At 34.3% G+C, this 14,154-nt stretch overlaps 1 protein-coding gene across 1 annotated transcript; it reads right to left on the bottom strand.

Annotated features, from left to right (window-relative positions):
* Positions 1-4,387: 4,387 nt before the first annotated feature.
* LOC141290863 (delta-type opioid receptor) lies at positions 4,388-13,656 on the bottom strand. The gene is made up of 3 exons (XM_073823002.1): positions 13,452-13,656; positions 7,885-8,246; positions 4,388-5,514 (listed from the first exon to the last, which is right to left on the bottom strand). The coding sequence occupies exons 1-3, from the start codon at positions 13,640-13,642 to the stop codon at positions 4,964-4,966; spliced, it is 1,104 nt and encodes a 367-aa protein (XP_073679103.1). The 5' UTR covers positions 13,643-13,656; the 3' UTR covers positions 4,388-4,963.
* Positions 13,657-14,154: the final 498 nt, after the last annotated feature.

Genomic DNA, 14,154 nt, shown 5'->3' with positions numbered 1-14,154 from the left:
ACCTACATGTAGTCCACAAGAGAAAATAATAGTTGAATTTGTAAAAATTACCCTGTTCAAAAGTTTACAAACACTTGATTTTTAATACTATGTTGTTACCTGAATGATCCACCCCTGTGGTTTTTTTTAGTTGTTCATGAGTCTCTTGTTTGTTAAACTGGCCCTTGTTCAGAAAAAATCCTTTAGGTCCCACAAATTCTTTTGTTTTTCAGTATTTTTTGTTTATTTGAACCCTTTCAAACAATGGCTGTATGATTTATCATTTTGCTTGGAATAAAATATTTTATGTGGTATATAAACATGAATTTATTACATAATTATAAATATACAGTTGAAGTCAAAAGTTTACCTTACAGAATCTGCAAACTGTTAATTATTTTACCAAAATAAGAGGGATCATACAAAATGCATGTTCTTTTTTATTTAGTACTGACCTGAATATGATATTTCACATAAAAGATGTAGTCCACAAAAGAAAATAATAGCTAAATTTAAAAAATTACCCAGTTCAAAAGTTCAAAATGCTTGATTCTTAGAGCCGGGGGTGTAAACTTTTGAACAAAATGAAAATGTGTACATTTTTCTTATTGTGTCTAAATATCATGTTTTTTTTGGGGGGGGGGGGGGGGTTTTGGTCAGAAGCTACGGAAAATAATTACATGTTTCCCAGAAGACAAAATAAGTTAAATTTATCCTGATCTTCAAATTCAAATAGTTTTTTCACCCCCTGGCACTTAATGAATTGTGTTTCCTTCTGGAACATCTTTTCACACTGAGGACAACTGAGGGATTCAAATGCAACTATTAGAGAAGCTTCAAACACTCACTGATGTTCCAGAAGGAAACACAATTAATTTGAATTTGAAGATCAGGATAAATTTAACTTATTTTGTCTTCTGGGAAGCATGTAATTATTTTCCGTAGCTTCTGAAAAAAAAAAACAACAACAAAAAAAAAAACCATGATATTTAGGCACAATAAGAAAAATGTACACATTTTCATTTTGTTCAAAAGTTTACACCCCCGGCTCTAAGAATCAAGCACATGTTAACTTTTGAACTGGGTAATTTTTTAATTTAGCTATTATTTTCTTTTGTGGACTAAACCTTTTATGTGAAATATCGTATTCAGGTCAGTACTAAATAAAAAAACCCCTGCATTTTGTATGATCCCTCTTATTTTGGTAAAATAATTAACAGTTTGCAGATTCTGTAAGGTAAACTTTTGACTTCAACTGTATTTTTATAATTATGTAATAAATTCATGTTTATATACCACATAAAATATTTTATTCCAAGCAAAATTATACAATCTATTCAGATAGTAGCAAGTGAAATACATTTTATTGCAATAAAGATTTTCATATTTTTATTAAGATACAGCTTAAGACAGACACCTAAGTACACCTAAATCAAGTTTGGCAAGTTTTTATTCATTTATTTATTTTGTCATTTTCATATTATATGTACTAATCACAGCAGTCTTTAAATGTGTCATAAGCTAAATGAAAACAAAGAAACCAATGATACATGAAAGGTATTGCTGATAATCCCATTAAATTAAATTTGGCTTCCTGGAATGGCAAGTAATCAAAAAGATGGTTACCTAGAGCTAGAGAGCCACCTTCCGCTTCAGTGACAGACCGACACATTACAGTTTCAAAAGCGTTTCTGTGCTAGTGCTGCCACCTATTGCTAATAATACGTAATGAGATGAAGCAGAGCTCTGACAGCAGGTTAGCAAGGACGTGATTGACAGGTTTTAAAAAAAGCACATTAGCAGTTACTTCACTGCAAATTGAGAGAAATGCAGCAAACCAGTTCATCTCTAGTACTGCCAGGTCTTAAAAATAAGACAGGCTGGTGTTCATAGCCAGACAGCTATCTGACCAGCAATATCACAAATAGGTTGAGATTTAGGCATATCAACTTTTAACGCAAATTTAGGTTATTGAAAAACAAAGCAATTTGAAAAACAACATATACACCCAAAAGCTTTACAAAGTCATCCAATAGTACAGCAGGTTGCTAAGAAAGGCCCAAGATAAAAATCTACATATTGATGATTCATAGTAGGGTGTTTTTTTGTCAGTAATATTCTGAGAGGACCTGTTTAATGTTACTAAACAAAATGTATCTACCATAATAAAAACAAGTCCTTAACCAGCCACAGAGGGGCAGTAAGGTCGTTTCTTTTAGCAAAACAACAACAACAACAACAACAACAAAAGATATGTATATCATGAATAGCTTATTTTAATATTATTATGACTATTAAAACAGAGCATTAGCACTGAATAGTGGATTTGTAGATACATGTGACCAGTTAAAAGATACTGTATGGTTATGTTGTCAGAAAATAGCTTTACTAGTGCTATATTTACAAAGAACAATTGAAGGGAATAATTAAAATCCAAGGGCCAGATGGTTACAAATATGTGGTTTATTACTGTTCATAAATATATATGATTTTTGACAAACGACCTTTTGGAAAGCACAGGTAACCTTCAATTATTTACAGGCTTTAATGTTTAAAATGCCCCTAAATGATTAGTTTCCCAATGACGGATATTATTTTTTAAATGCTGGTTAAACAACAAAAAGATTTCAAAATCTAAGACCCTTTTTTCACAGCCTGGGTGTATAGTAACATGATTTTCAAATCTTGACAGACTAAGACATATTAAGCCATGGACAGAACACATCTTTGTTAATTCAGTCTTTGGAAGGCCTTGTTTACAAAACCTGATTATCCTCAAGCATTTAAGTGACTAGCTAGTCATAAGTGATCAATAACCACATGGTAATAAAGGATTAGATGAATGGACCACTTTATTATTATTTTATGACACATTTACATTTATGCATTGCATTTGGAGACATTTTTATCCAAATAGACTTACACTGCATTCATTGTACGCGTTTTGAATCTGTTCATGCATCCCCTGGGAATCAAACCCATGGCACAAAATAATAAGACAATGCATTCTTCTATATACATTGTAAAATGTAACATGCATTATTCAGCCTTAACGTCTCTTATTTTCTCCCCTAACCTCTTGTAGAAGATTAATGCATTCTTTATATTATTTCCCTTCAGTCAAAAGTTCAATTAAATTATAGTTTAAAAGCTGAAGTGACACAAGATGAAGCATGGCATAAGGAGCATATATGGAGCATTAGAACACCATCTGGCAAGCACTTCACACCACACAGACAAAAACAGATGTTTCTAAGATCCTTCACTCCAGTGTGTTCTTTGTAAGCTGGCCAAGATCATGGAAACATGCTCTCAGTCCCATCACAGAACAAACTGATGAAACCCAGAAATCAACAGTTTCTTTAAATCCCCTCCCCTTCCCACCTGTCTGTACAACATTTCACAGATGTCAAACAGATGTGAATTTCGGGGAAGAGTCTTGTCTTCATTAGCACAAACCTGTCATTCTGAATCATAGTCAAACAATTCAGTTGAAAATAAATACTTATTAAGATACAGGCACATAAGTACTTCATTATCAGTACTACGATATCTCAATATCTTTAAATACTGCATTCTTTTATGTATTTCACCAAGGCTGCTTTTTCTGATTAAAACCTCTGTTAGAAAAGTGTATTTTAAGTATTTATGCAATTTATTCCTGTGATGGCAAAGCTGTATTTCTTTTTGAAAAAAACAACAACCCAAAAACATTATTATCAATGCCAAAAACAGTTGAGCTGTGATTCATACTCTGGATAAAATAGAATTTTGGTTACTTTTGATCAATATATTACATCCTTGCTGAATAAAAGTATTCGTATATACTACCAGTCAAAAGTTTTCGAACAGTAAGATTTTGAATGTTTTTTAAAGAAGTCTCTACTGCTTTTCTGCATTTATTTGATCCAAAGTACAGCAAAAACAGTACAAATTTGAAATATGCTGAAGGTAGTTTAGATCTGTGCAGGTGCTGGATACAAACATGTTTTAAGATTTTTAACAGTAAAACGAAGAAAGATATTAAAAAGGAAAAGAAAAAGACAGGAAGTAACTGTCAATTGCTTTGTACTTTAATCAAAATCTATAATTAAGACATTTATAATGTTCCAAAAAAAATTCAGATAAATGCTGTTCTTCTGAACTTTCTATTCATCAAAGAAACCTGAAACAATTCTACTCAGCTGTTTTCAACACAATAATAATAATAATAATGTTTTTTGAGCAGCAAATCAGAATATTAAAATAATTTCTTTAGAATCGTGTGACTGGAGTAATGATGCTAAAAATTCAAATTTGAAATCACAGGGGTAAATTACATTTTAAAATAAATTCAAATAAAAAACTGATATTTTAAATAGTAAAAATATTTCAAAATTTTACTTTTTTTAATCAAATAAATGCAGGATTGGTCTTCTTTAAAAAACATTTAAAAACTGTTTTTGTTTGAAAACTTTTGACTGGTAGTGTGTATATACACTACTGCCCCAAACTTTTGAACACTAGTGTATATTTGTTGTATATAGAAATATATATAGTATATATACACACAAACATTTTTGTACAGCAGTTAAAAAAATAAATCAATAAATGTTTAGCATTTGCAATTCCAGGATACCAGTTTCGTAACAAAAGCAGTACATTTACAAAAATACAGTAGAATTAATGTTTATTTATTATATTTATTCATTAAAATTTATAATTATTTATTACCACTTAATTATATAAGGACTACAACAAACAATGTGAAGATTATTCACTATAAGATTCAAAAACGGAATAAAAGCCCTTTTGTCCCATGTGAAACAATGGTCTTGTATATCCATACTTCTAATGCTGAATTACCACAAATCATCTGCCAGCTAAAGATAAAAAAAAAATTAAACCAGGCAAAAGCTGCAATGTTTACATGACTTTTCTCAAATGTAAGTTTCTTCATGAGTTCAGAGGTTGCCATCCAAGAATACTGTCACTTAGAAAACCTCTAATTTGCGCACACCGGAATGACACCTTCATCAATAACCACCTCTTTTTCTTCCTCCTCAGCACATTCTCTCTCCCGCCTCAGTGACCTCTTGCGCTGCTCTTCTAGGAGCAAACTAGAATTGGCCGGGATACAGAACTCACGGAAACACCGCTTGAAGTTCTCATCCAAGAAGGCATAGAGGACAGGGTTTAAGCAACTGTTAGCATAGCCCAGAGCAATGCAAAAATGCATTGCTGCCATCGACGACTGGCTGGTCCCAAGATCCACATGCCCCAAGGCCTGGACCAAAGCCAAGACCTGCACCGGCATCCAGCACAACACAAAAGCAGCGACCACAGACAGTACCATATAGGTGATTCTCCTCAGATTCCGGTCTTTCTCTCTCGAACCGGACAGGAGACGTACACTGCGTAAGCGTCGTACCATCAAGCCGTAGCAGACGCTTATGATCACCACAGGAATCAAGAAAGAGAAGAGGAACACACAAATCACAAACACAGGCCACCAGTGTTCTCTTGGTTTAGGCAGGTTCAGTATGCACTCGGCACCTGCATATAAAGAAAGTCAGGGAATGAATTGATAAAGCTGATGTAAAGTACTATAATGAATCATAAGTGGACTGAAGAAATGAAATACAAAATCTTCCACAAGAGGGAGTAGGGATGAAATGGATGCCTATTTCGTCGCCTTAGAATTATAAGGTTCTATCTGACATTTTTGTCAAAATTGAGTTATTCACATATTCTTATTCTGTGACAACCTATTTACATTAAGTGATTTTTTTTAAGTTGTGTACATTTTAGTACTTTTTATTTAGAAAAGAAAAAGGTTCTATCTACAAAGTCGAACTATAACTTGGTTCTATAAGGTTCTATCTGTGAGCCAATCAGCACTGCAAAAAAGAGGACCAATCAGGATCAACTTTCTTTGTCATGTCGCTGGACTGCTCCATAACAGCAGGAAAGATTAAACGTAAAACAACAATTACACGTCTGTAGAATCAGTGAGTGCAATTCACATTTATTCCTCAAAGTGGCACTGTTTAAAACATAATGATGGCGTGATTTTTTTTACTCATAATTACCGCTACCGGCATTATATACATTTACAGGCATAAAACAAATAATATTATCTGCAACTGGCTTGAATGGCTTTACTGCAGAGCAATTGCATAATGTAAAGTACATAATGAAATATAAGTGTCACTGTCGTTTGATGTTGAATGTGGTCAATAGCGATCAAACTGTTGTTATTAAAGATGTTGAAAACGATAGTTTTGCGAATATGGTTGAATATGGCTTTTTGTGGAATAAAGTCCTGGTCGGATGGATTAGAGTAGCTGATTTTTTTAAACTGTTTCTGCAATAATGTCTTTAATTACCCACTATAATTATAAAATTAACATCTGCTCTGGACAAAATATTCTGCGCTGCCTTTTATGCCTAACTTAAACAAGAAAAAAAATATTTGTCCTAAAATATTAAATAAATGTGATAAAGAAAGCATTAAAACATTAAATTCTCCTACATGTTGACACATTGTTACAACAGTAATTTATGTTTTAAAACAAATTATAAGTAAACTACTTTTATTTCTTGAAAATTGTTGCTTTAATTATTGTTTTGCAAGATAGAACCTTATAATTCCAAGCAGAAAACGACTTTTTAGAATTAGAAGGTTCTGAAGCTCAATATCTCAAAACCACTCGGAACGCAGATAGAACCTTATAATTCCAAGGTGACGATTTATCTTCCTATTTAAAAATGCACACACGCCTCAAAGTTTGACAAGCATCGGAAAAGAAATTGTTGAATAAAGTCGTTATTTTTGTTTTCTTTGCACACAAATTCTTTGGGTTTTCAGCAATTTTGTGTACTTGAACCCTTCCCAACAATGGCTTCATGATTTTTCATCTTTTCACACTGAGGACAGCTGAGGGACTCATATGCAACTATTACAGAAGGTTCAAACGCTCACTGATGCTCCAGCAGGAAACATAATGCTTTAAGAGCAAGAGCGTGAAAACTTTTTGAATTCGAAGAATTTTACTTATTTTGTCCTCTGGGAAACATTCAAGTATCTTCTGTAGCTTCTGAAGGGCAGTACTAAATGATATGAAAACAAAATATTTAGGCAGACAAGAAAAATGTACACATCTTCATTCTGATCAAAAGTTTTCACCCCCAAGCTCTTAATGCACTGTGTCTTACAGTTTGGGGTAAATTTAACTTATTTTGTCTTCTGGGAAACATTTAAGTATCTTCTGTAGCTTCTGAAGGGCAGGATAAAATATTTTATTTAGGCAGAATAAAAAAATATACACATCTTCATTTTGATCAAAAGTTTTCACCCCCGGCTTTTAATGCAACATGTTTCCTTCTGAAGCATCAGTGAGCGTTTATTTCTATAAATTCAAACATTATTTTCTCTTGTGGACTATATGTAAACAGCTTTTATGTGAAATATCTTATTCAGGTCAGTACTAAATAAAAAATAACATGCATTTTGCATGACCCCTTTTATTTCGGTAAAATAATTAACATGTTGCAGATTAACATGTTACATATGTTTCGAAGATAAAGGTCTTATGGGTTTGAAATGACATGAGGGTGAGTAATTAATGCTAGAATTTTCATTTTGGGATGTTACTATTATTTTAAGACAGTATGCAGTTATAATTTTTCGTCATTACATTTCCTCCTTTTGTTTTACTTTTCTATGTAAAATTTGTCTAACAAATATCAGGCTGGTCAATGCAATGAAATAATATGCAGTAAAACTACAACAAATATAATTATTTTAGGTAGCAGATAACACAACAACATCAAAATGACAAAGATGGATTCACATTTTCATGACATATTGAACAAACATGCTTTGGAGTAACAGGTTGACAAAATAATGAGAAAAGAGACTACCGTAAACATCTTTCTCCTCCTCCACTTGACCCATGATCATAACAGGCAATCCTACGGCCGACGCCAGCACCCACACAGCCACGTTGGTCAGCTTGGCCCGGAGCGGGGTGCGAACTGTCAGGGAGCGCACAGGGTGGCAGACGGCTACATAGCGATCCACGCTCATTATGGTCAGGGTGAAAACACTTGTGAACATGTTGTAATAGTCAATGGCCACCACAGCTTTGCACAGAGCCAGACCGAAAGGCCAGAAACCAAGGATGACATCCGTGCCTTGGAAAGGAAGAGTGGCCAGCACTAGTGCATCAGCCAAGGCCAGGTTAAAGATGTAAATGTTGGTGGCCGTTTTCATCTTTGTGTACCTGCAGCAGGTACAAATATCACTGTTCAAATAACCTTTATTCAACACTTGAATGACCTGTTCACAGCTTCACATTATATTTAATAGGAAATAGCTTTGGCTTTGTATTGAGACGAATGTATGCAAAACACACAGTATTGTCATATATCACAGTATTATCATATATTGATCATCTGCCTTTGTTTGTAATGTCCTGCTAGATGACATGACCTATTGACAAAGACAAGGACAAGCAAGAGCATCATTCCAAGAAAGCAGGTGGATCCTCAGTATATGTGACCCTGGACCACAAAACCAGTCATAAGGTAAAATTTTACAAAACTGAGATATATACATCATATGAAAGCTCAATAAATAAGCTTTCTATTGATATATGGTTTGTTAGGATAGGACAATATTTGGCCGAGATACGTCTATTTGAAATCTGGAATCTGAGGGTGCAAAAAAATCAAAATACTGAGAAAATCACCTTTAAAGTTGTCCAAATTAGGTTCTTAACAATGCATATTACTAATCAAAAATTACATTTTGATATGTTTACAGTAGGAAATTTACAAAAAATCTTCATGGAACATGATCTTTACTTAATTTCCTAATGATTTTTGGCATAAAAGAAAAATCAATAATTTTGACCCATACAATGTATTTTTGGCTATTGCTACAAATATACCCCAGCGACTTAAGACTGGTTTTGTGGTCCAGGGTCACATATTAGGATTAGGGTTTAAAGAACAGTTCACCTCTAAAAAATATTCCATCCAAGATGTAGATGAGTTTTTTCATCAGAACAGATTTGGAGATATTTACCATCACTTGCTCACCAATGGATCTTTTGTAGTAAATGGGTGCAAACAGCTGATAAAAACATCACAAAAATCCACAAGTAATTCACAATTAATGGATTATTTCACTTCCAGAATAAATACATTTTAAGGAATAAGGTTTCTGAGGAAAACATTTCAAGATTTTCTCCATATAGTGGACTTGAGTGGTGGTCCAAATTGCAGTTTCAGTGCAGCTTCAAAGGGCTATACACTATCCCAGTCGAGGAATAAGGTTCTTATCTAGTAAAAATTCTAAAAATATTTAAATATATAAACTTTTCAACCACAAACGCTTGTCTTGCACTAGTTCGACTTTATGTGCATGCATTAATCAAATCAAATCAAATCACTTTTATTGTCACATCACCACAGCACCTGTGCCTAGGTGAGTGAAATTCTTGGGAGCGAGCTCCAGACAGTGCATTATGTAGATATGCATGACGTAGGAAAAAGTACCGACCCAGCGTTTACAAAGCAAATGTGCGAAGAAAGCCAAACGCCCTTTACAAACAAAGCTAAAGCAACGTTTTTGGGTGACTCTGAAGTTGGAGAAGAAAATAAGATGAAGTTTTTTGCTCTGCCCTACATTTTTGAACCCAAGTAAACAGATGAAGAAAAACCATGTGTGACCTTTCCAGCGTAATGATTGAAGTCACACGTGCACATTGCATAACTAGTGCAAGACGAGCATTTGTGGTTGAAAAGTATATACAGCTGAGGTCATAAGTTCATACACCTTTCAGAATCTGCAAAATGATACTAATTTGACCAAAATAAGAGGGGTCATACAAATGCATTTTTTTTTTAAATTTAGTACTAACCTGAATAAGATATTTAACATAGAAGATGTTTACACATAGTCCACAAAAGAAAACAATAGTTGAATTTATTAAAATAACCCCTTTCAAAAGTTTACATACATTTGATTGTTAATACTGTGTTGTTACCTGAATGATTCACAGTTGTTTTTTTGTTTAGTGATAGTTGTTCATAAGTCCCTTGTTTGTCCTGAACAGTTAAACTGCCTGCTGTTCTTCAGAAAAATCCTTCAGGTCCAACAAATTCTTTGGGTTTTTCAGCATTTTTGTGTATTTGAACCCTTTCCAAAAATGACTGTATTACTGTATTTTGAGATGCATCTTTTCACACCGAGGACAACTGAGGGCCTCATATGCAACTATTACAGAGGGTTCAAACACTTACTGATGCTCCAGAAAGGAAAGATTATGCATTAAGAGCCAGGAGTGTAAACTTTTGAATAGAATGAAAATGTGTGCATTTTTGCTTATTTTGCCTAAATATCTCTTTTTTTCATTTAGTACTGCCCTTCAGAAGCTACAGAAGAGGTATTTCCCAGAAGAAATAAGTTTAATTTACCCTGATCTTTAAATTCAAAATGCTTGAAATTGCAAGTTGGACCTTCAACCTGATGATCCCCATTTGAAGACCAGTATATGGAGAAAATTCCTGGAATGTTTTCCTCAAAAACCTTAATTTCTTTGCGACTAAAGAAAGAAAGAAAAGACATTGAATTTTTATTCTAAAAGTGAACTAATCTTTTAAAGTCTTGAAGTGAAGTGAGTGAAAAGCTGCAAATCCATCAAGACGATTTTAACTTCTATTCATTCACTGGAGAAAAATAATCTCGTCTGAATTGAGGAGAGAAATATGCTCAGATCAAGCACTGTTTACAAGTGAAAACAGTCCAAAACAGTTCTAAGCAAATATGTAGGTGGATGTTGATGTGAGAGGATAACAGGAAACAGATTCTTCAAATCTGTTCTGATGAAGAAACAAACTCATCTACAGTTTAGATGACAAGAGGGCATTTTTGGGTGAACTATATCTTTAAATACTATAATGATAAACATTAAATCTGAATTATTAGAAAGCCATGCATGCTTATTTTCAAATATGATCACATTTAAGCATACACTCTTTCTTTCTGGATATTAAAGAAAGACTATGACAGTGAAAACCTTGTTAAAAATCCTCAAGAGGTAAACTGACACTTTTCATTCCAAATTCAGTGAAGCTCAGAGACAGTGTGTGATCTCCAAAGGTAAAGAAATTGCAGGTGGTGCTTGGTAACCAGCATAGCAACAGGTTTTAAAATAGGCCCATAGGACTATATATCAGCACGTCTGAGTAATGACCATATAATTGAATGCATGAACACACACATTATAACACTGAGCATGAAGACAAAAGACTCAATGCATTTCCCTGTGTACAAAAAAACACAAGAAGCTTTAAGGCTGTTTTCCCTTAAAAAAACATGAGGTGATGGGGCAAATCTATTTTCTGACACCTAATTACGAGGCAGTTTTCCTTGTACATTAGATCAGCATGGAATTCCTTCATAATTATACCTTCAACAAAATAAAAGCATGAGAGGGCGAGACAAAATTACTACATGGCCGCACTTGTCATGTAAAAGCGAACGACAAGGCATAGAGTGCAAGTTGGTAAATCAGAGGAACATTTAGCATTTTCTCTATGCAATCAAACCTACATGAATTTCTATTTCCCTTAATTAAACCTTGGGAATGCCTTTGTAACACTTATTGTGTATTCTGCTAATATAAACTCTTGCCGTGCAGATCGAAAAGCTGTGTCTTGGCCCCCGTCTACAGCTGTTTCATGCCATGGAGGTTTGGACAAGAACCAAATGTTTATTTAGCATTTTAATGAACAAGCAGGCTTGTGGCACAACGCTGGCAGAGGAAGTGCTACGATGGATTAGCAAGCGTCAGAAAAGAGGAAATGGTGTCGCTTCAGGAAAATATTTCACGGTGTTAATGTACAGTTTCAACTACAGGGCAAGAACATGAAGAGTGCTCTAACCCAGGTCTACAGGTCTGTTCTGGTGATAAAATAGCCAAGTAATCATGCATAGTTTCAATATATAAAATAAATAGCTTCTCATATCTTAATCTTCTCATATCTTAAGCACAGGTATATTTGTAGTAATAGCCAACAATACAATGTATGGGTCAAAATTATTGATTTTATGTCAGTAATTATTTTGTATGCCAATAATTTTCTTCCAAAAATCATTGGGACATTAAGTAAAGATCATGTTCTATGGAGATATTTAGTAAATTTCCTACCGTAAATGTATCAAAACTTAGTAATATGTTTTGCTAAGAACTTCATTTGAACAACTTTCGAGTTGATTTTCTCAACATTCTGATTTTTTGCACCCTTTGATTTCAGATTTTCAAATAGTTAGTATCCTGGCCAAACATAGTCCTATCCTAATCTCAATTTCGAAAAACCGACCCTTATGACTGGTTTTGTGGTCTAGGGTCAGAATTTTGTGTTCTGGTGCCGAAAGCTAGTTGAGAACAACACAACATACAATAAAGACAATGAACATTCCCAGGATATTAGGAATTGGTTTTCCTGAAAATAACCAAATAGTTACCATACATTAGTGTTAAGGAAATGTTTTGCTCTAGCTGAAAATATAAATCATAAGAAGTGTTTCAAATGATGACCCAAATTAATAAAAACATGAAGATGAAGCAATGTTGCAGCAAGATGAGCACACTGTATAATGATGCTGTTTTTTAACCCTATAAAGCCATTAAGATATATAAATTAGCTTAAAAATAATACAACAAGCTACTCAATCAATATATTATGTTTTGCCTCTCGCAATTAAAACTACAGAGCTTTGATCTTAAAACTAAGCATTTAAATAAGACAGAGATATAAAATAACAATTGATTAATATGCATTTATGTAGGTAGCTTTGTATACTGTTACAAAAATCCCACTGACTTACATTACAAGCAAATCTTACTATTAGGCCATATAAATTGCAGCAGCAAATTGCTGAAATTGTTTGGGTACCTAAATAAAATGTAGGTGTTCTTCTTCTTCTTTAGTGTAAGCTCCTTTTTTTTCTATATCATACTACATGGGCCATAAAAGCCTGATGTATCAAATATGACACATATGTGACCCTGGACCACAAAACCAGTCTTAAGTAGCACGGGTGTATGTGTAGCAATAGCCAACAAATCATTGTATTGGTCAAAATGATTGATTTCTCTTTTATGCCAAAAATCATTATATTAATTAGAGATCATATACCATTAAGATATTTTGTAAATGTCCTACTGTAAATATATTTTGAAGAGCTTCATTTGGACAGCTTTAAAGGCATTTTTTTTCTAATTTACTCTTATGACTGATTTTGTGATTAAGGGTCACATATGTTCTATCTGGAAAAAAATGATTTTTCTCTTTATTATTTCATATGCCAGGTTACAGGGTTAACTAGTTGTCTTCGTTTACAAATCACTATATCAAAGTATTCCTTCAGTCTAGCACACACACTTATGATGCTGACCCCACGCACTTATTCTCACCTGATAATTACATACATGACCAGGCAGTTCCCCACGAGCCCCACCACGCACACTATCAAGTAGACCACAACGACAGTGATCTTCGCGCTCTTAGGTAGAGGCTCGTCTACATCATCTAGCTCACTTAAATTCCCCTGAAAACGCGAGTCGTTGAACATCTGTTGGACGTCGGACAACTCGAGCAACTCCATCGTGATGAAAGCACCCACAACTGTTGAAGAGAGGATAAGAAACTAATAAAAACTTATATGTCTCACAGCAAGCAGAAGAAGAGAACAGGGTTTAAATGACGCCTGCATCCTTCAGTATCTTATATCATCTCTGAGGGAGTAGTATATTGTGAAGTACTTACATCATTAAAGTGCAGATCAAGCTTGAAGTATGTGACGCTCTCCAGTGAAGCTGAAGAGAGATGGATCCATTTTACACCGAGAAAAAAGAGACTCTTACCGCTTAAGGTTTCATGTTCACCGAGACTAATCTCCTCACCGTGGAGTCCGACGTTCACTTTGCGCACATTGGGTCGTTACAGTAATCATCAAACATTGCGCGTGCGCGTGAATGTGCGTGCGTGCGTGTGTGTGTGTGTGTGTGTGTGTGTGTGTGTGTGTGTGTGTACAAGTTTAGCTTCAGGGTTGGTTTCTGCACTTTTCATTCCTTGTTGAACATCTGTGGTGGAACAAACATTGAGATAACCTAGCCA

This window comes from Garra rufa, chromosome 18 (genome assembly GCF_049309525.1).
Source record: "Garra rufa chromosome 18, GarRuf1.0, whole genome shotgun sequence".
In the NCBI taxonomy this organism is placed as follows: domain Eukaryota; kingdom Metazoa; phylum Chordata; class Actinopteri; order Cypriniformes; family Cyprinidae; genus Garra; species Garra rufa.
This window is presented reverse-complemented; position numbering and strand designations above follow the sequence as displayed.

Bases quoted from the DNA above. Each gene is read 5' to 3' on its own strand.
- LOC141290863 (XM_073823002.1), bottom strand. From the start codon at position 13,642: ATGGAGTTGCTCGAGTTGTCCGACGTCCAACAGATGTTCAACGACTCG. The intron at 8,247-13,451 runs GTGAGAATAAGT...TACCTGCTGCAG, and splicing joins GTCATGTATGTAATTATCAG to GTACACAAAGATGAAAACGG. The intron at 5,515-7,884 runs GTAGTCTCTTTT...CTTTATATGCAG, and splicing joins GGAGGAGAAAGATGTTTACG to GTGCCGAGTGCATACTGAAC.